Source organism: Pongo pygmaeus, chromosome 4 (assembly GCF_028885625.2).
Source record: "Pongo pygmaeus isolate AG05252 chromosome 4, NHGRI_mPonPyg2-v2.0_pri, whole genome shotgun sequence".
Taxonomy (NCBI): Eukaryota; Metazoa; Chordata; class Mammalia; order Primates; family Hominidae; genus Pongo; species Pongo pygmaeus.
In genome coordinates this window covers 66061037-66083397 of record NC_072377.2, presented here as the reverse complement: position 1 = coordinate 66083397, position 22361 = coordinate 66061037, and the positions used below count along the sequence as shown (strand labels likewise).

Sequence of the window (22361 nt, the reverse complement as noted above, 5' to 3'; positions counted from 1 at the left end):
TTGTCACAAATGATAGGATTTTCTTTTTGAAGGCTGAATAATAGTCCATTGGTTATTTCTATCTATGTATCTACAGGTCTGTAATTCAGAAAGGCATAACTTTAGATTGACAGATATCACATTTTCTTTATCCATTCACCCATTGATGGACACTTAGGTTGATTCCACATCTTGGCTATTATGAATAATGCTGCAGTGAACATGAGAGTGCAGATATCCCTTCAATATGCTGATTTCATTTCCTTTGGATATATATCTGGAAGTGAGATTGCAGGATCATATGGTGATTCTATTTTTAGTTTTTTATGGAGCCTCCATGTAGTTTTCCTTATAGCTATAGTAATTTACAGTCCCACCAACATTGTACAAGGATTCTCTTTTCTCCACATCCTTGCCAACGCTTGTTATCTTTTGTCTTTTTGATAACAGACATTCTTACAGATGTAAAGTTATATCTCTTTGTTTTTTTAATTTGCATTTTCCTGATGATTAGTGATGTTGAGAATTATTTTCATCTATCCATTGGCCATTTGTCATCTTTTGAGAAATGTCTATTCAGGTCCTTTGCCCATTTAAAAAAATGGATGCATAGAAACCATGTCCTAGGATTCTGATTCAATTGGACCAAGGTTGTTTTTTGCAATTTGACTTTTAAATACTGCAGAGGCAATTTGGCTGTGCTAACAGAATTGAGATCTGCTATAATAACAGTAGCAAGCTTATTGAGCACTTAGGCTCTTTACATATAGTAACTCAATCAATCCTCTATGAAATACATGCCTTTTAATGCCCAATTTGCAGATGAGGAAACTAAATACAGAGAAGGTGAGTCAATTGCCCAAGGTGACATAGCAAGCCAGTGGGAGAACCAGGATCAGAATGCAGATTGTCTGACTCCAGAGTTTTGCTGAAATAGAATTTCTAAAGCTTGGTATTTTGTTTTATTATTTGCTTTGAAAATATCATCCAATTAAATTAACCAGTGTTTCCCATAATTACTTTTTATCTGTAGAACTTGAAAGTCATGTACAGGACTTAAGGTGTGTGCTGAAAATATTAAATTATGGGAAAAAATTATTTATTTTAAAATTATTTTGTTCTGCTTCCTGAGCCAGCCCAGCATGCTTTTCCTGGCTTGTTTTCTTTCTACTGCTACCAGAGGAAGAACAGATAAATGATGTCATTTGATTTTTCCCCCTCCTGAGTCAATGAAAGAATAAAATAAAATATATCTCTAATTCAGCAATTCTTTTACTGACATTTAAGCTCGTTTCTAACCATATGTGTGATGACTGTTAATAATAGAATCATTGAAATTGTTTATAAAGCAAAAGAAAAAACACAAGTCAGCTAAACTCCCACCATGCAAAGGTGGTGATGTAACATCCTTCCAGAGGTCTTCTTTTGGTATTGTTTTTTTTTTTTTCTTTCCTTTTTTTTTTTTTTTTTTTCGAGACAGGGTCTTACTCTGTTGCCCAGGCTGGAGTGCAATGGCATGATCTCCAGTTCACTGCAACCTCCACCTCCTGGGTTCAGGCTCTTCTTGTGCCTCAGTCTCCCAGGTAGCTGTGATTACAGGCGTGCGCCACTATGCCTGGCTAATTTTTGTATTTTTGGTCGAGACGGTTTCACCATGTTGGCCAGGCTGGTCTCAAACTCCTGACCTCAAGCGATCACCTGCCTTGGCCTCCCAAAGTGCTGGGATTACAGGTGTGAGCCATGGTGCCTGGCTGGTATTGTTTTCATTAGTTTTTTATTTCATTAGCAATAAAAACTAGACATAGTAATATGAATCTCATCTTGAATTATAGTTCCCATAATTCCCACGTGTCGTGGGAGGGACCCAGTGGGAGGTAACTGAATCATGGGCGCAGTTCCCCCATGCTCTTCTCATGATTGTGAGTTCTCACAAGATCTGATGGTTTTTTAAGCATCTGGCATTTCCCCTGCTGGCACTCATTCTCTCTCCTGCTGCCCAGTGAAGAGGTGCCTTCTGTCATGATTGTAAGTTTCCTGAGGCCTCCCCAGCAAATTTAAATCTCTTTGCTTTATAAATTACCCAATCTTGGGTATTTCTTCATAGCAGTGTGAGAATGGACTAATACAGTAAATTGGTATCTCAGAGAATGGGGCACTACTATAAGGATACCCGAAAATGTGGAAGTGACTTTGAAACGGGCTAAAGGCAGAGGTTGGAGCGGTTTGGAGGGGTGAGAAGAAGACAGGAAAATATGGGAAAGTTTGGCTGGGCACCGTGGCTCGTGCCTGTAATCCCAACATTTTGGGAGGCCAAGGCGGGTGAATCACCTGAGGTCAGGAGTTCGCGACCAGCCTGACCAACATAGAGAAACCCCGTCTCTACTAAAAAATACAAAATTAACTGGGCTTGGTGGCGCATGCCTATAATCCCAGCTACTGGGGAGACTTAGGCAGGAGAATCACTTGAACCCGGGACGCAGAGGTTGCAGTGAGCTGAGATCATGCCGTTGCACTCCAGCCTGGGCAACAAGAACGAAACTCCATCTAAAAAAGAAAAAAGGGAAAGTTTGGAACTTACTAGAGACTTGTTGAATAGCTTTGACCACAATGCTGATAGTGATATGGACAATGAAGGTCAGGCTGAGGTGGTCTCAGATGGAGATGAGGAATTTATTGGGCACTGGAATAAATAATACTATGCTTTAGAGAAAAGACTGGCAGCATTTTGCCCCTGCCCTAGAGATCTGTGAAACTTTTAACTTGAGAGAGATAATTTAGGGTATCTGGCAGAAGAAATTTCTAAGTGGCAAAACATTCAAGAGGAAGGACCATAAAAGTTTGGAAAATTTGCAGCCTGATGATGCAATAGAAAAGAAAATACAATTTTCTAGGGTGAAATTCAAGCCTGCTGCAGAAATTTGCATAAGTAGCAGGAGCTGAATGTTAGTCACCAAGACAATGGGGAAAATGTCTCCAGAGTATGTCAGAGACCTTGGCAGCAGCCCCTCCCTTCACAGACCTGGAGGCCTAGGAGGAAAACATGGTTTTTGGGGCTGGGCCCAGGGCTCCCTGCTGTGTGCAGCCTAGGGACTTGATGCCCTGCATTCCAGCTGCTCCTGGAATGGCTAAAAAGGGCCAAGGTGCAGCTTGGGGCATGGCTTCAGAGGGTGCAAGCCCCAAGCTTTGGCAGCTTCTACATGGTGTTGAGCCTGTGAATGCACAGAAGTCAAGAATTGAGGTTTGGGAACCTCTACCTAGATTTCAGAGGATGTATGGAAACTCCTGGATGTCCAGGCCGAAGTTTGCTGCAGAGGTAGAGCCCTCATGGAGAGCCTCTACTAGGTCAATGTGGAAGAGAAATGTGGGGTCAGACCCCAAACACAGAGTCCCCACTTGGGCAGTGCCTAGTGGAGCTGTGAGAAGAAGGCCACCATCCTCCAGACCCCAAAATGGTAGATCCACTGACAGCTTGCACTGTGCACCTGGAGAAGTCACAGTCAGTTCCAGCCAGTGAAAACAGCAGGAAGGGGGGCTGTACCCTGCAAAGCCACAGGGGCAGAGTTGCCCAAGGCCATGGGAGCCCACCTCTTGCATCAGTATGACCTAGATGTGAGACGCGAAGTCAAAGGTGGTCATTGTGGAGCATTGAGATTTAATGACTGCCCTATTGGATTTTGGACTTGCATGGGGCCTGTAGCCCTTGTTTTGGCCAATTTCTGCCATTTGGAATGCGTATATTTATGCAGTGCCTGTATCCCCATTGTATCTGGGAAATAACTAACTTGCTTTTGATTTTACAGGCTCATAGGCAGAAGGAACTTGCCTTGTCTCAGATGAGACTTTGGATTTGGACTTTGAGTTAAAGCTGGAATGCATTAAGACTTTTGGGGACTGTTGGGAAGGCATGATTGTGTTTTGAAATGTGAGGACATGAGATTTGGGAGGGCCCAGGCACGGAATGATATGGTTTGACTGTGTCCCCACCCAAATTTCATCTTGAATTATAGTTCCCATAATCCCCACATGTTATGGAGGGACCTGGTGGGAGATAATTGAATCATGGGGACAGTTTCCCCGTGCTGTTCTCATGATTGTTTCTCACAAGAGCTGATGGTTTTATAAGTGTCTGGCATTTCCCCTGCTGGCACTCATTCTCTCTCCTGCCACTTCATGAAGAGGTGCCTTCTGCTGTGATTGTTAAGTTTCTTGACGTCTCCCAGGCCATGCAGAACTGTGAGGCAATTAAACCTCTTTCCATGATAAATTACCCAGTCTCAGGTATTTCTTCATAGCAGTGCAAGAGTGGACTAATACAATGATGTTCATGTATTTAAGGTTTGCACTACCCACTTATAGAAGAAATCTATCAAAGTTCGATCAGTTCTAATTTTTTCCCTTGGTCCCTGGTTCTGTGACAACTTTTATTTATGGAGACTTCCTTTGTGACATACAGACCCATAGCAAGCCTTCCTTGTGGTGGTTTTAATTGCACGAAGCAACCAGACATCCTAGAAAGCTTGCCATTGTTAAAAGCAAGGAGGGGAACCAATAGAAGCAGTAAAAGATTTCAGTGATGTGTACCTGGGTAGCTGATTTCAAAGTTTTTCCTGATTTAGAAGTGTGACAAATCTTAATATGAGAAAATACTTCCAAAATTGTAGAACTTTATGTTTTGAAAAGTGTCTGTCATCAAACTTTTGTTTAATTTCTATTTTGTGCATGATACCTTGTTAAAATTATTCTGCTAAGAGCATCAGAGACGTCCTTTTGTTACATGTAGTGGCATTTTTCTGTCCATATTTTATTTCCCCTTTCTGCCACACTTAATGCTTTGACTCCTTCCAAAAATCCACTTTTCCCTGGCTTCAAGATATCTCACTTTTATGGTTTTCTCTCTACCTCTCTAGCTGATCCTTTTTGGTTTTTATGTTTTTTCCTTCAGGAATTCCTTCTGTGAATGCTGAGTCCTCAGGATCCTGACTTCAGCACTTACTCTCCTTACTGTACCCACTTAGCCTAAGCCAATCTCACTGCTTTTAGTGTTCATCATTTATGTGATGGCAACCCTCAATCCTACATCTCTGGCACAGATCTCTCTCCTAATTCTAGATCCATATATTCAGCTGCTTATGAAAGACTTCATATGAATGTTTTAAAGGCACTGTAAGTGTAAGATGTTTTAAAACTTAAGCCACCTCTGCTTGACCAATATTGCTCTTAATCCTGTGTTCCCAATCTAAGTGATTTTAAAGATCTGGGTATTTTTCTTTAAAAATTTTTTTTTTAATTTTTGTGGGTAAATAGTAGGTGTATATATTTATGGAATACATAAGATGTTTTGATACAGGCATGCAATGTGTAAGAATTATATCATGTAAAATGGGGTATCCATCCCCTCAAGCATTTATCCTTTGGGTTACAAATAATCCAATTATATTTTTAAACATACATTTAAATTATTGTTGACTATAAGTCACCCTGTTGTGCTACCAAATACTAGGTCTTATTTATTCTATTTTCTTTGTACCCATTAGCTATTCCCACCTCCCCCCCAACCCCCCTAGTACCCTTCCTAGCCTCTGGCAACCACCCTTCTACTCTATCTCCATGGGCTTAATTGTTTTGAGTCTTACATCCCACATATAAGTGAGAAATCTGAATATTTTTCTTAACATTTACCTATTTCCATTCCGTGTTTAACCAATTACAAATTTTTATATTTTCTTCTCCTTACTGTATATCAAAATAATCTCCCATTTATCTTTCACTATCACTGCCTGTTTTTAAAATTTTTATTTTAGATTCAGGTGGTACATGTGCAAGTTTATAACTAGGCTATATTGTGTGATGCTGAGGTTTGGGCTTCTAGTGATTGCATCATGAATATAGTGAACATAGTACTTAAAAGTATGTTTTTCAGCCCTTGTCCCCTTCCTTCCCTCCCACATTTTGGATTCTTCAGTCTGTTGTTCCCATCTATACCTGCATGTACCCAAGACTTAGCTCCTACTTATAAGTGAGAACGTGTAGTATTTGGTTTTGCGTTTCTCTGTTCATTTGCTTAGGATAATGGTCTCCAACTACATTCATGTTGCTGCAAAGGATATGATTTTGTTCTTTTTAATGACTGCATAGTACTCCACAGTGTATATGTACCACATTTTCTTTATCCAATCCACCATTAATGGGCACTTAGGTTGATTACATGTCTTTGCTGTTATGAATAGTCCTGCAGTGAACATGCAAGTGTATGTATATTTTTGGCATTTTCCTTTCAGTATGTACCCAATAGTGGAATTGCTGGGTTGAATAATAGTTCTATTTGCAGTTTTTTGAGAAATCTCCAAACTGCTTTCCACAATGGCTGAACTAATTTACATTCCCACCAACAGTGTATAAGCATTCCCTTTTCTCCACAGCCTCAACGACTTCTGTAATTATTTGACTTTTTAATGCTTGTTGGCCGCTTGTATGTCTTCTTTTGTGAAGTGTCTATTCATGCTCTTTGCCCACTTTTTAATGAAGTTATTTATTTTTTCTTGTTGATTTAAGTTTCTTGTGGATTCTGGATATTAGTCCTGTTGGATGCATAGTTTGTAAGTGTTTTCTCCCAGTCCATAGGTTGTCTGTTTATTCTGTTAGTTTCTTTTGCTGTGCAAAAGCTCTTTAGTTTAATTAGGTCTTAATTGTTGATTTTTATTTGTGTTGCAATTGCTTTTGAGGACTTGGTCATAAAGCCTTTGCCAAGGCCAGTGTCCAGAAGAGTGTTTCCTAGGTTTTCTCCTGGGATTTTTATAGTTTTAGGTCTTGCATTTAAGTCTTTAATCCATCTTAAGTTAATTTTTGTGTATGGTGGTAGGTAGTGGTCCAGTTTCAGTCTTCTGCATATGATTAGCCAGTTTTCCTAGCACCATCTATTGAATACGGAGTCCTTTCCCCATTGCTTATTTTCACTGACTTTGTTGAATATCAGTTGGTTTTAGGTATGCTCCTTTATTTCTGGGTTTTCTGTTCAGTTCCATTGGCCGATGTGTCTATTTTTGTATCAATACCATGCTGTTTTGGTATTGTATGTAGCCGTGTAGTATAGTTTGAAGTAAGATAATGTGATGCCTCCGGCTTTGTTCTTTTTGCTTAAGATTGCTTTGGCTATTTGGGCTCATTTTTGGTTTTCTATGAATTTGAGAATAGTTTTTTTTAATTTTGTAAAAAATAATATTGGTAATTTGATAGGAATAGCATTGAATCTTTAGATTGTTTTGAACAGTATGGACATCTAACAATGTTGATTCTTCTAATCCATGAGCATGGAATGTTTTTCCGTTTGTATTTTCCATGATTTCTTTCAGCAGTGTTTTGTGATGCTCCTTATAGAGATCTTTTACCTCCTTGGTTAGATGTATTCCTATGTGTTTTATTTTTTGTGCATGTGGTTATTGTAAATAGGATTGCATTCTTGATTTGGCTGTCAGCTTGAGGGTTGAAGAGCTGTTCCAGCTCTTAAGGATAATGCTTTGGTGCATAGAAATGCTACTGATTTTCATATATTGATTTTGTATCCTGTAACTTTACTGAATTCATTTATCAAATATAAGAGTTTTGGCCGGGTGTGGTGGCTCACGCCTGTAATCCCAGCACTTTGGGAGGCCAAGGTGGGCAGATCATGAGGTCAGGAGTTTGAGACCAGCCTGGCCAACATGGTGAAACCCCATCTCTACTAAAAATACAAAAATTAGCTGGGCATGGTGGTGGGCACCTGTAATCCCAGCTCCTCAGGAGACTGAGGCAGGAGATTCGCTTGAACCCAGGAGGCAGAGGTTGCAGTGAACCAAGATCATGCCATTGCACTCCAGCCTGGGCGACAAGAGCAAGACGCCATCTCAAAAAAAAAAAATGAGTTTTATGGTGGAGTTGTTAGGTTTTTCTAGGTAGAAGATCATATCATCAGCAAGCAGGATAATTTTACTTCCTCTTTTCCAATTTGGATGCCTTTTATTTCTTTCTCTTGCCTGATTGCTCTGGCTAGGACTTCTAGTACTATGTTGAATAGGAGTGGGTATCCTTGTCTTGTTGCAGCTCTTAAAGATAATACTTACAGCATTTGCCCATTAGGTATGATGCTGGCTGTGGGTTTGTCATAGATGGCCCTTATTATTTGAGGTGTGTTCCTTTAATGTCTAGTTTGTTGAGGGTTTTTATCATGAATAGATGTTAGATTTTATTGAAAACTTTTTCTGCATCTATTGGGATAATCATATGGTTTTTGTTTTTAATTCTGTTTATGTGGTGAATCACATTTATTGACTTGAATATGTTGAACCAGCTTTGCATCCCAGGAATAAAGCCCACTTGATCATGGGAATTAACTTTTTGATGTGTTCCTGGATTCACCTGGCTAGTTTGTTGAGGATTTTTGCATCTATGTTCATGAGAGATATTGGCCTGTAGTTTTCTTTTTTGTCATTGTTGTTGGTGGTGGTGTGTCTTTGCCAGATTTTGGTGTCAGGATGATACTGGTTTCATAGCATGAGTTAGGGAGGAATCTCTCTTCCTCAATTTTTTGGAATAGTTTCAGTAGGATTGGTACTAGCTCTTCTTTGTATGTCTGACCACCTAATCTTCAGTCGTTTAATTTATAAATTTATTTTAGTGTTCCACAGAACATTAGTTTCATAAGATGTTAAATAACATTCTACAAAAAAAAAACAGTGTTTTGTGGCCAAATAAGTTTGGAGAATATGGCATGCTACCATTCCCATTGTGGCAATTCATGATGAACACGAAGCATTAAGAAATCCTGCAGTAATGCAACCTGTTTGTTTAACCCAGCATTCCAGTACTCCCCAATTCTTTGTGGAAAGTCTTTAAATAGCTTGTCTCCATGCATAGTTTGGAACATTCTTGTTTGTATAGGATATAAGATAAGAAACAAACTCATGTTTCTCCCAAGCAGTCAGTTTTCCTATCAACATTTGTTGAAGATCTCTTCCTTCCCTGCTTGTTTCTGGGACTTCCTTAATCATATATTAAATTCTTAAATGTCCTAGGATCTAGTCTGGAGCTGACTCTTGACTCTTTTGGCTTTATTTCTTTATTTTTTTTTGAGACAGGGGCCTCTGCCAGTATTTTTGAGGGAGGCTTATTTGAATGCAGAATAATCACCCATGCACATCTGATGGTCAAATGTAAGCACTCCAGCACTAAAATTGAGGCCAAGTGAGTTATCAGTCATAGAGTCCTAATGAAGAATTTTGAGTGGGAAGTCACACTTGCAGGGGTATTAAGAATTTGTGAGTGCTTGGCCACATCATTAGCAGCTTAAAAGAGCAAGAGCTGCATTCTCCCTACCCTTCTTTTCCAATTGATAAAAGGGACAGTAGTTAGCATCCTGAGGTTAGTCATGGCATAATTTTGAGTCAGATCCTTCTGGAAACTTGTCCTTACTTCCTTTCCTTCACAATACTCTATCTTCATGAGGCCATTTAGTAAAATTAAACCTGAACTACTAGAAATTATAGACTTAATCACATTTCATCCTGAGTTGTAATTTTTTATTCATCCATCTCTGCTGGCCTGGAGCTGGCAGTAAGCAGATAAGTTTTTGTTTGCAATTGTGAGACCGTGCATTTTTTTTGCTCAGAATATCACAGTGGTTAACCCACATGGACTCCAAAATCCCATACTTTAGCTACTTAGAGGATGTTCAGCCTTTCTATTCTGTGATCCTGTGATACAGTATATGTGGAAGTGTGCCAGTTTTCCTGGGGAAGGAAAAATTTAAGCAGCAAACACAAACTTTTTTTAATATATAAAAGCATGTATGGATGGAAAAACTCCAAGATATTAATAATGGCTATAGACACATGGTGGGATGTTGCTGGGTGTTCTCTCTTTGCACCCTGTGCTGGGCCCTGGAGAACGATCCATGAAGACTGTATCCTTGGGTTTCCTCCCCTGCCGTATGCTTTCTGGTTAGATTCAGCCAGTGGAGAGAGGGAGGAGGGTGGAGTTGGGGTATCTATTCCTCCGGCCCCATACTTATAGAATTGTCTTGGGCTGGCCAAATCCCTCAACTGACAGTCAAAACTTGTCTTAGCACACTCAGGATGCTTAAGAAATTATCATAGACTTGGTAGTTTATAAGCAATGGAAATTTATTTCTCACAGTTCTGAGGGTGGAAGTCTGAGATCAGGGTGCCAGCATGGTCGGGTACTGGTGAGGACCCTCTTCCAGGTTGCAGACTGCCATCTTCTCATTGTATCCTTACATGGGGAGAGAGGGCAGGAGAGCTCCCTGGGGTGCCTTTTATAAGGGCACTAATACCATCATGCAGGCGATCAGTGCATAATACAGCTCCTCTCCCACTGTTCCTAGCCCCAGGATACTTCCTTATTCCCATTGATCTCTTTTTCACCTTTCTAGAGATACTAGTGATCACTGCCCAAATAGCTCACAGTTAATAGTAGGATCTGGGTGCTCAATTAAAGAAATGTTGGTTGCTGTTAGTTACCCCTTGGCTAAGCAGGTGTGTACTCACATATTGTTTTTCTCTTAGATCCAAGAGTTGAAGATTGGCTCCTCATGTCCTCGCCTCTGCCACAAACCATCCTCCTAGGATTCTATGTCTATTTTGTCACTTCTCTGGGACCAAAGCTCATGGAAAATCGCAAGCCCTTTGAACTCAAGAAAGCAATGATAACGTACAATTTTTTCATAGTACTCTTTTCTGTGTATATGTGTTATGAGGCAAGTGTCTTCAGTATTCCTAATGGGAGAATTTTGCCTGAGTTTTTCTGTCTGTGTGTCATTATGTTTTCTGTTATAAGGGTAACCTTTGCAATTTAAGGAATTAAGAAACTGATCTCACTAGAGCAGGTATTTGCCAAGATAGTGTTAGGTATAGACCAAATAATAAACTCATTTGAGGATCTCAGTATAATCTATCTCACAGATAATGAGAAAAATTAACATCTATTCCATGGATTTGTACATAATTGTCTTAATGGATGATTGAATTAATCCATAAATTTTAGTTTTGAGGAAACTCTTAACTTAAAGTAACATAGCTGGTAAGTGGAGGGCTGATGTTTGAACCCATGTCTGTCTGACATCAGAGTTCATCTTGACTCAGTGGAGAGTTGTCATCATCATGGTAGGAACCTTTGGTTTCTGGATACTCTGATGAACTATAGGATGGTAGACTGTTTTGGTTGGTTTAGCTAAGCTTTGTGGGAACAGAGAGCATAGACTCATATAAAGCAGTAGGTGAGGGAGCCTGTTCCTTAATTTTTTTCCCATGAACTCATTAATTCATTACTGTCCCTTAATTGTTAATAAGAGAGATGGGGCTCTTCCAGGACCCTAAAACAGATTCATGAATTCTCTCTCTTCCCCTGTGCTATTAACATGCCTCAGCCACCCCCATGTATGTTCTTTTCTGAGATTCCTTCCTTCTTTTCCAACTCTGGCTGGCTTCATTATCCTTTTTTATTAACTTCCTCTATAGCATACCTTGTGCTTAGTCATAAGTAGGGCTCAGGAGGGCCCAATATGGGCCCACTGACCTTTCCTGGCACCATAGTTTCTCCACATGCATTCTGACCTGACTGTTGCTACAGATCCATCATATTGATCACTTTCAATCTACTGTGGCTGGCCAGGTGTGGTGGCCTACACCTGTAATCCCAGCACTTTGGTAGGCTTAAGTAAGAGGATTTCTTGAGCCCAGGAGTTTGAGACCAGCCTGGACAACATAGGGAGACCTCATATCTACAAAAACTACAAAAAAATTAGCCAGGTGTGGCGGTGCACACCCGTGGTCCCAGCTGCTTGGGAGGCTGAGGTGAGAGGATCACTTGAGCCTGGGAGGTCGAGGCTGCAATGAGCCGTAATCATGTCTAGTGACGGAGCAAGACCCTGTGTCAAATAATAAAAATAAAAAAAATACTCTGGCCTTATTTCTCACAGTCCTCCCTATAGTCCGGACTCACTCTGCTGCTTTCCATTACTTCTATTTTATTTTGAAAATTAACTCACAGGCCACTCTTAATGTCCCTTCAGGAGTATGAGCAACTGAGAGAAAAAGAGTGATAGAGATGGGAGCAAAGAAAACACAAGGTCCTAGCATGGTCTTAGGGGACAGCATGTTTTAGTAAGGTGTTAAGAACATACCTGGAAGCCAGGAGATTAGGAACTAGTAAGTTCTGGTTCTGCCACTGACTGGCTGCCTGATTTTTAGCAAGTTATTTAACCTCTCTGGGCCTCAGTTCTCTCATTTTATAAAGATAGGATTGAACCAAATAGTCTCTCAGATCCCTCCTTGCTCTCATATTCTTAGGGTCTATGTCTGATTTGTCATTGAGTGTAATGTCCCCAAATACATTTCTCAGGCTTGGAAAGAATCCAGTCATCACCAGTCAGCTTTGATTCCTACTTGATCAATTATGATGTAAAAGAAGGTTTTAAAATATCTGAATTTGAGAGTTTCTGACTCTCATTTACTGCTAATACTTGAGTTACTTATGTGTCAGTTTCAGGAACTACCTGCCAAATATAAATTATTACCTTCTGAATTCAGGGAATTCTTTTTTTTTTTTTCCCCAGAAAGGGTCTCGCTCTGTCACCCAAGCTGGAGTGCAGTGGCACGATCTTGGCTCACTGCAGCCTTGACCTCCCAGGCTCAAGTGATCCTCCCACCTCAGCCTCCCAAGTAGCTGAGACTACAGGCATGCGCCACCATGTCTAGCTAATTTTTTGTATTTTTTGTAGAGACGGTGTTTTGCCATGTTGCCCAGACTGCTCTCAAACTCCTAGGCTCTAGTGATCCACCTGCCTGAGCCTCCCAAAGTGCTGGGATTGCAGGTGTGACCCACTGGGCCTGGCCTAATTTTTCTTATTACTATATACTGGAATATAGACATATATGTAAAAAGTTCCACAAGCTGTTGGAGTGTTCTTAAACTTTCTACTCTATTTAAACAAAGGCTTTTGATAGCCACACAGCATGCTATCCATCTGTTGATGGCACATCTGAACATATGGTTTATTGTATGGAGTATGATTTCATTTGGTTTACAAAGCAAACACCTCCACCAATGATGTTAGGCCAAATCTGAAGAAGTTGAAAGGGAAGGACATCAGACTCAAGGAACTCAGATGCCTTCTTGTGTAGTGATTGTTTGAAAGTGCTAGTTACTTGGCAGCAGTCAGACACTAGCAGAGACCACTTAAGACCCAACAGAAGGCCAAGTCTCAAAACTTTCATTCAACACAGTGCTTGTTTGGGGTAGGGTAAGGTAGAGAATTATTCATCACAATTCCAGTAAATAGCTCCTGGCCACAGAGCATTACATTAGTCAAAAATGAGTCTGAGCACAAGAGAATATGAGGACACTCACTGACAGTAGGATTTTATAAAACAAAATTAGCCATTTCTATGTCATGTGCCCTTATTCATTTGGCAAAATCTATTGATTTGTTTTTGTTAACTATTTTTCTCATTCATGAAATATCTTGTGCTTTTATGAGTCTTAATTTTCAAGATTTTATAACTTACCAAGTTAACAGTGTGATTAAATTATCTTATAAGTCAAGCTAGAGGCTAGTCTCAGAAAAGAATGATGCATTTTATAATACTATAGTGTCTAATAATTGTTCTTCTCCTTTGTTTCTTTTCTTTACACCATCAGAATATTATTCTGACAATGCCTCATAAGCTTTTGTTTTTAGAATTTAATTAATTGTAAAGTTCCAATTTTAGCTTTAATAGTAATTAAAACTAGAAATTTAAAATATGGTTCAATGGCAGAAAAGGATATAACCATTATACTGAGAGAGAAGATCTCCCAGGGGGTATTTGGCATGTATGAGGAGAACTGATCATATTGTCAGTACCCTAAATTAAGCCAACCATTTCATATATGTGTTAAGTTAAAATTGGAGCCCTTGGCTTTTCCTTTTCAGATACTGTTTTAAAAGAAGACCTTCCCACCATCAGACTGCAAGAATGTCAGTATAATCTTTATAATCTTTGAATTACAGTTCAGATTTATCAACAATAGGCTCTTTCTTGTCACCGTCAGCCTTGGATCACTTTGTGGGTGTGTTGGAATTAAGGCCTGCCAGATTGCACTTTTATTGTTAACAAGAGCATTTTCCTCTTTTACTTGTCTTGTGAATCCACAGTAAAACTATTAATAATATCTGAGCCATGGACTACCACCTCACATCACACTCACCAGCCAATAATGGGAAAAGCCCAGTTGTTGCAGCCGTCTTATGAGTACATTGAGGCATTTTGGTTTGCATGTTTAGTTATTGACTAAGTAGAAAGACTGGAAATTGCTAGAAATGACTGATTCAGATCCAAGTGTTCCCTTTAAGAGTACACAAACACATTCACTCACACATACATAGATGAACCTAAGATAAGTCAAATACCAGTATTTGCTGTTTAAGCAAAACACTCCAAGTGTTTTATTCTTCACCATATTAGAATAATCATCCCAAGAGATGAGCATTTTAGTCAGAACACAGTTTATATAAATAATATATGAGTTTGTGGTTTTGAAAATTCTTGATATCAAGCTTTGATATCAAGCATGTTCATTTTGTATTTGTTCCAGCTACCTTTTCCTCTGCACTGACTATTGACTTAGCTGAAAATGTAATGAAGAGACACTATCAAAACTACCTTTGTTGTGGCTGTTGGGAAAATGCTTTCCTTTCTTAATATGCATGTGCTCTCTTGCAGTTTGTGATGTCTGGCTGGGGTATAGGTTATTCATTTCGATGTGAAATTGTTGACTATTCACGGTCACCCACAGCTTTGAGGGTAAGTTTCTCTTTGGAAAAACTTGAAATTCAAAATCAATGTTAAAATTTTGTGAACTGTTTGTAACACTGAATGTAAACTTAGAATAAGCAGATGACTCAGTTATCAGATTGTGTGTGTTGTGGTGGAGAAAGTGAAAAATTACAAGAATAAAAAAAATCACATGTATAATTTTCTATAAAATGAAAATTGGTGCTTTTCTTTTTTAATTTCTTGGATTTAAAAATAAATCACATGTGGTTCCTCAAAAAATTGAGAATAGAATTACCATAAGATCCAGCAATTCCACTTCTGGGTATATACCTAAAAGAATTGAAAACAGAGACTTGAAGAGATATTTGTATACTCATATTTATAGCAGCATTATTCATAATAGCCAAAAGGTAGAAGCAACCCAAGTGTCCATGGATAGATAAATGGATAAACAAGGCCAGGTGCAGTGGCTTACGCTTGTAATCCTAGCACTTTGGGAGGCTGAGGCGGGTGGATTGCCTGAGCTCAGGAGTTTGAGACCAGCCCGGGCAACACGGTGAAACCTTGTCTCTACTAAAATACAAAACTTAGCAAGGCATGGCAGCATGGGCCTGTAGTCCCAGCTACTCGGGAGGGTGAGGCAGGAAAATCGCTTGAACCCAGGAGGCAGAGGTTGCAGTGAACTGAGATTGCACCATTGCACTCCAACCTAGATGACAGAGTGAGACTCCATCTCAAAAAAAGTAAAAGATAAATGGATGAACAAAATGTGGCATATGTATAGAATGGAATATGATTCAGCATTTAAAAGGAAGGGAATTCTAACTCATGCTACAACAGGGATGAACCCTGAGAACACTATGCTAAGTGAAATAATTAGGTCACAAAAGGACATATACTGCATGATTTGGCTTATATGAGGTGCCTAGGGTAGTCAAATTCATAGACACAGAAAGTAGAATTGTAGCTGGGGTTAGGAGAGAGGGAGAATGGGATGTAGTTTAGTGGGTGTAGTTTCAATTTTGCAAGATGAAAAAAGTTCTATGGATGGATGGTGGTAATGGTTGAACAACAATGTGAAGGTACTTAATGCCACTTAACTGTGCACTAAAAAGTGGTTGACATGACAGATTTTATGTTATGCATATTTTACCAAAGTTTAAAAATATAAGCTTTTCTTCCATATACAAAATAAAATAAAATAAATTTAGATTTATTTCTGCTTCTGCAGATGGCACGTACCTGCTGGCTTTATTACTTCTCCAAATTTATTGAGCTATTAGATACGGTGAGTATATGGCCACCACATTTGGTAAATGTTTGATCTTAAATGTTTGATCTTAAATGTTTGATCTTTCAGTGAAACCAATAAACTGCTGTAGTTTCAGTTGTCTGATAACTTTGGTTATTTCTCCTTTTCAGGCAGACCTACTGTTATCTTTTTTACCTTTTATTATCAGTAACTTTATAGAACAGATAGGATAACCTTATTTTTTCAGTATTTTGCAAACTCTGTAAAGTTTCTGTTATATAGCTATCAGTTGATTAAGATAAGCATGGTAACTGTGTCATATACTCCAAAACTGCATCTTTATATAGATGGATGACAGTTGTTTTATGAATCAAGTTCAGAAAGTAAAAAGCAGAAAACATCTTACCTTTGTTTGTTTGTTTTTTTTATCCCAAAGCATAGTCATCCATATTCCTTTAGGAGGATAAATGCTTAAAAATTCATAGACTTTCACGAGAATTTTGCATTACCCCTGGGCTGTCAGTAATTCAGCTGCTTTTCTGAAATCTGTGCTTACTGGGCCCTATCTCTTCCTACTTCAGATCCTAGTGAGGATCACCTCTGAACCTGGATGACCGGGTCTTGGGAAAAGCACGTGTCACGAATTAGGGTCTGTGATTTAGAGGAGAAAGCCATGAACCTTTGTTTCCAGAGGAGCTTAGGAAAGCTGAATATTTGTTGTATCTTTGCAGCAAGTGTATCTTAGTTATTTGGAGCTAGTTTTGGCTCTGAGACTCAAAAGTGTGTTTTCTTTGGAATGCATACCATGATATTTCTTGTAGGAAATCTCAATATGCTTCACCTTTTGAAATGACTAATCACATAACGTTAGAATTGGAAAGGACTTGTGTGAACATACAATCCAGTGGTTCTCGAACTTTAACATGCATTTACAATCACCTGAGACTTGTTAAAACACAGATGCCTCGACCCCCACCCCCAGAGTTTCTGATTCACTAGGCCTTGGATGGGGCTCAAAATTTGCATTTCTAACAAGTTCTTAGATGATGCTAATACTTATTGGTCCAGGGACCACGTTTTGAGAGCCTGTATTCTAGTGGTTCCAGCACGCATTGTGCAATAGAATTAATTGCATTAGGGAAAACGACGACGACAAAAAAAGGCCCTACCTCCAGAGATTTGGTGCCATATGGTCTGGAACAGACACCAAGCATAGCTATTTTTAAAAAGCTTCTTGGATATTGTAATATGCAGCCAGGGTTGAGAAGCATTAGTCCAGAACCTTCACTCTGAGAAATTGAAGCCAAGGAGTTAAATGACTTACCCAGAGGAATGCTGCTACTAAGTGGGACTAGGACCCAGAGTGTTAGTGTATGGCTTTTTCTGTTGCACCACTCAGCCTTCTTCCATGTGCATAAGCAAACGCATTTTGCCCTTGGAGATGTGCAAAATTTCCATATTCTCAGTTGCTTTGCATATTCTCAGTTACAGCTTCCATAAGGAAACTGCACTGCTTCTATGTCCTTCCCTAAACTACATTGCTCAAATACTCCTCTTAATACTTTTCTTTGTGCTATTCTGTTTAGTCTTGTATTTAAAAATCTTAACACTCGTATTCTTAATTTCACTTTGGAATATTTTTTGAACATTTCCCCCTCTCCCAAATTCTACCATTTTGTTGATAGGGTTTTTACAAACCACTGGATAACGTTCACTCTGAGTGTTACCTTCCTTCGCCTTCTCATTTTTTTCTATGCAGTTTTGCTTTCTTTTCCCTCATATTTCTCAAATTAACTTTTCAACTTTTTCTCCCTTCATTTTTCTTTAATAATAATTTGCTAAATTTTGATTTGTTGCAAGTCCTCTTCGTTTGCCTAATCCCTTATCCATATCAGTAAGATGTATTAGAGAGCAATGTAGAATATTTCAATCATAAGTCTTCTGCTTTCCCATATACTTCAAAATCCAGGGGAATGTTTTTTTTACCAATACAATTTCTTTCAATAATTTTGGCCATATTCCTTACTTTATATCTTTGATTTTTAAATCTGCATAAAGTTTCTTTTCGCCTTTTTATTGGTGCTTCCATGTATAGGTGTCGTACCTAAGTTACTTAATGATAATTAGATTTGAGCTGCCCCTTGGGGAATTAGCTGCTTCTGTAAGCATTCTATAAGGCAACACTTTTAGAGGAAATTATGATATGAAATACTTTGCACTTTGTCAGTATTTTTTATAATACTCAATACACTATCAAATAATTTTCTGTGAACTTGATATTCTTTAAATTATTTCAGATCTTTTTTGTTCTGCGCAAGAAAAATAGCCAAGTGACTTTCCTTCATGTATTCCATCATACCATCATGCCGTGGACCTGGTGGTTTGGAGTCAAATTTGCTGCAGGTAGACAAGGGAAAGTTGGGATCATGTGTTATAAACAACATTTCTATATGCTAAAAACAAAATATTTTTCTAAAAAGTGATTTATAAGAAACTCAAAAAATCAAAGAGTCACTTTGTTTATACTTCTTTCATTAATTATTACTTGAAAAATAAACATAAGACTCATAATAATTAGGTTTATCCCACTCTTTAGATATACATAACTTCTGGGCACAGCCTTCTACACATATTCTTTAGTTGTTTTGTTTGTATTTTATTCTTTTCCCAGAGAGGTTTATTAAATATCTTTAAATAAATAAATAATAAATAAATCAAATGGTAAAAACTTTGGCTTTATAGGAGTATAGAGAACAATTTCCTGTATGTTCCCAGGAAGTTAGAATGCTTATCTCAAATTCTATGTCTTATTTGCCTTCAAATTTCTAATAGCTGACACACACTCTAACCCCTAATAGCTCTTTAAAGATGTGTCAAATTGTGGTTACCCCAACTTCCTAAAGCATCCTACCATATTAAAGAATGTGTTGATACTGTTTTTAAGGTCCAAAATAGTTTAAATTGAAAGCTTGGAAAACAGGTTGTTTCTTTTTCGTTTTAGGCTTCTGAACGTCAAGAATTGGAGAAACCAGAAATAATTTTATCCTATTATACAGTTTTAAATAAGTGATATCCCCAAGGATGTACTCTTACCTTAGGAAAATTTGGTTGGGGGATTTATTTGTTCCAGTTTCTTAAATTTTAAAAGTCTTCAAATAGACCTATAGCTGATAACATTTCTGTGAATAGCTCCTCTATTGGCCTTTCTAACTCTGCTAGACTAAAAGAAAGGGAGAACCACAATTGAGGAACTATTGTTTGAGTTCTAGACTCTCTAAACGTGGAGGAAAAATATCTAAATGTCTCAGAGCATGAGAGGACATGGATAAGCCCGTGTCAGGAAGGGGTTGCCAGAACTCAGAGGAGCCACAGGGGCTGTGAATCATGAGTAAACAGCTGTCACTACCATGGCTTACGGGCATCGGATTTTCCAGGATGTAAAGTACCTCCTTGCTCAAAATTGGCATTTATTATTGAGGAATGTTTTTAAGTAAATGTAGCTGCTTTTTCTTATGAGGTTTGTTAGTATAAACCTTTCATTTACATTAAAACAAGATAGTCTCAGCGGTGTCCATTTGTCAAATCAACGGTAACTATATTAATCTCCATTATTTTACTTATCCTTACTTTCTGTGTTTCTATTCCCCTTATATGCATATTGTTCCTTCCTATTCTTCCTACAGTGATATACGTTGACACTTATTGGTGTTTGTGAAAAATTGGAAAATACCTAAACACTCACTAATAGAGTGGTTATTACTTGTATGTATATAACTATGAAACAAAAATGATATTGAGATGTATTAAATGTCCTAAAATGAGGATCCTATACACAAGGATTTAACAAAGCTCATCTTCTTTGTTAAGCAGCTTGACTCCTAAATTATCAGAAATAGATAACTATTCTATTTTTAAAGTATGCTGGAAAAGGTGCTTTCACATCCTTATAATTTATTTATTCTGATTTCTCCCATGAGGCCAGGATACACACTGAAAACTAAATGTGAATAGAAGAAAGATTGGGAGGCAATATCCCAAAATATAAACAGAGGTGATTTGGAGATATTGAAACAAAAAGTGGTTTTTTTCTCCCTCTTTATTTCCGTCCCTTTCTCTATATTTTCTAATTTTTAAATATTGAATATCTGACAGTTCAAGAGTGGGAGAAATAAATTTTATTTAATGAATACAATTGAGCATTTTTCTAACTTCTATGTTTGAGTTCATTGATAGTGTAAGTTTCCATTTCAAAAGCAAGCAGTGCTTTCAATAATGAGAATTTAAATATAATATACTTCAAAAAAAAATTTTTTTTTTTTTTTGAGGCAGAGTTTCACTCTTGTTGCCCAGGGTGGAGTGCAGTGCTGTGATCTTGGCTCACTGCGACCTCCGCCTCCCAGGTTCAAGCGACATACCTCAGTTTTTCAGTGGTACTATGTTTATGGATATCAGTCACTTTATAACGGGTTTCTTGTCCACACCTTAATCCTTCTTAATCCTTCTTCTTCTTTACAAAATGAAAATAGTAGAAGATAGTTTTCTTCTCTCTCATATGTTCCATGCATTGGCACTTCTGTTCAGTCTTACATGTGGAATTCTAGTAAACACTGACTACTCCACCATCATGACCCCTAGCCCTAATATGATTTATCTCCACACTAGCAGAGACTAACCGAGCCCCTTTTGATCTTACAGAAGGAGAATCAGAATTAGTCTCAGGCTTCAATATCAAATATGCCGCAGGCCCATTTGCCCTCTTCTTTATAGCTGAGTATATAAACATTATTATAATAAATGCCCTAACTGCTACAATTTTTCTAGGAGCACTACACACTATTTATTCACCAGAACTCTATACGATATATTTTACTATTAAAACTCTCCTCCTAACCTCCCTATTTTTATGAATTCAAACAGCATACCCCCAATTCCGCTACGATCAGCTTATATACCTTTTATGAAAAAAACTTTCTGCCACTCACACTGGCATTTTTCATATGGTATATTTCAATACCCGTCACAATCTCCAGTATTCCCCCCAAACCTAAGAAATATATCTGACAAAAGAGTTACTTTGATAGAGTAAATAATAGAGGTTTATTCAGCAGACCTGACACCTATTTCAGTGACAAGCACAGCAACAAAAGCTGTTCCCAGAAATGTTGTTTGGCACTGACGTCCATTCCTAGAATGAAACTGTCCATTCCAAACTGTTTTTTTGCAAAAACTTGAGCACAGCTGATCTTATCTAGTATTTAATTTCCTGTTTTTCTGTTGTACTCCTCAATGGGGTAATAGCAATCCAGCTTTTCTTTTGAATAGGATGAAGATATTTCTGTGGTAGGTTTTTACATTAATTATGCATATATCCCCTTCCAGAGATATGGAGAATTGCAATAATTACCCAGGTGATTCCTTTGTTTTTTCCAAAGGAGTAAAATGTGATGGTACTAATCGTAATTCATTCTGAGATGTTTGGTAACAGACCTATTATCATAAAGAAGAAAACAGGCTTAGAAAATATTTTGTTAGGAAAGCCTTCCAAAGAAGACACAAAAAACATTATTAATTAAAATATGGTTGTTTTGTAAATAAACTTATTAAAATAGCTTGTCAGAAAATAATCATAACTAGAGAAAGTAAACATGTTACTTTTATTTGAGAGCTTATTTTAATCAGTAAACCTTACTAAACACTCTTGGCTACAGTAGTGCTTTGTTAAATCCCTGTGTCTAAGATCCTCATTTTAGGATATTTAATGGTGAAAGTATCCAAATAGAAAATAGGCACTCCTCTATTAAATAATAGGAGAGGTGTCTTAATTAGAAAAGCTCTGACATAGTTCCATATCAAAGGTGAAATAGATGTCTTATGTGTATATTATTATGAAACACAAATGAATTTGAGAGGTATTTGGCTTATCCTCCGTTTAAGCACCTTGACTCCTAAACTATCAGAAGTAGACAACTATTCTATTTTTAAATTAACCTAGAAAAGGTGTTCTTACACCACAATAATGTGTTTATTCAAATTTCCTTTGGGAAAGAAGACCAATCCAAATGTAAATAATACAAGCTGGAAAGTTGTTAATAAGCTTAATTAATTCAGTTCCTTCTGACTTGAAATTTATGGTAATTGAGGGATTAGCTAAAATATGGCTTTCTCTCATTAGGAGGAGAAAGTTTATGTAGAACAGTACAGCATAAATGAGGCTTTGGGAGAGTACTTAACTGCTTAAAAGTAATTATTTAAAACAGTTTATTTTAACAGAGTACTTCAACAGTGCTAGTATTTAGAAATATCTAGAATTGCTGCAATTAGGA

At 37.9% G+C, this 22361-nt stretch overlaps 1 protein-coding gene across 5 annotated transcripts in view; it reads left to right on the top strand.

Annotated features, from left to right (window-relative positions):
• ELOVL7 (ELOVL fatty acid elongase 7) overlaps positions 1-22361 on the top strand; it is a 99137-nt gene that overhangs the window by 61516 nt on the left and 15260 nt on the right. For all 5 annotated transcript variants that reach the window (XM_054488771.1, XM_054488769.2, XM_063664839.1 and 2 more), the window contains 4 exons: positions 10536-10726; positions 14733-14813; positions 16018-16074; positions 18336-18441. In XM_054488771.1, the coding sequence (XP_054344746.1) occupies positions 10536-10726; positions 14733-14813; positions 16018-16074; positions 18336-18441 (435 nt within the window). The remainder of the gene's footprint in view (positions 1-10535; positions 10727-14732; positions 14814-16017; positions 16075-18335; positions 18442-22361) is intronic.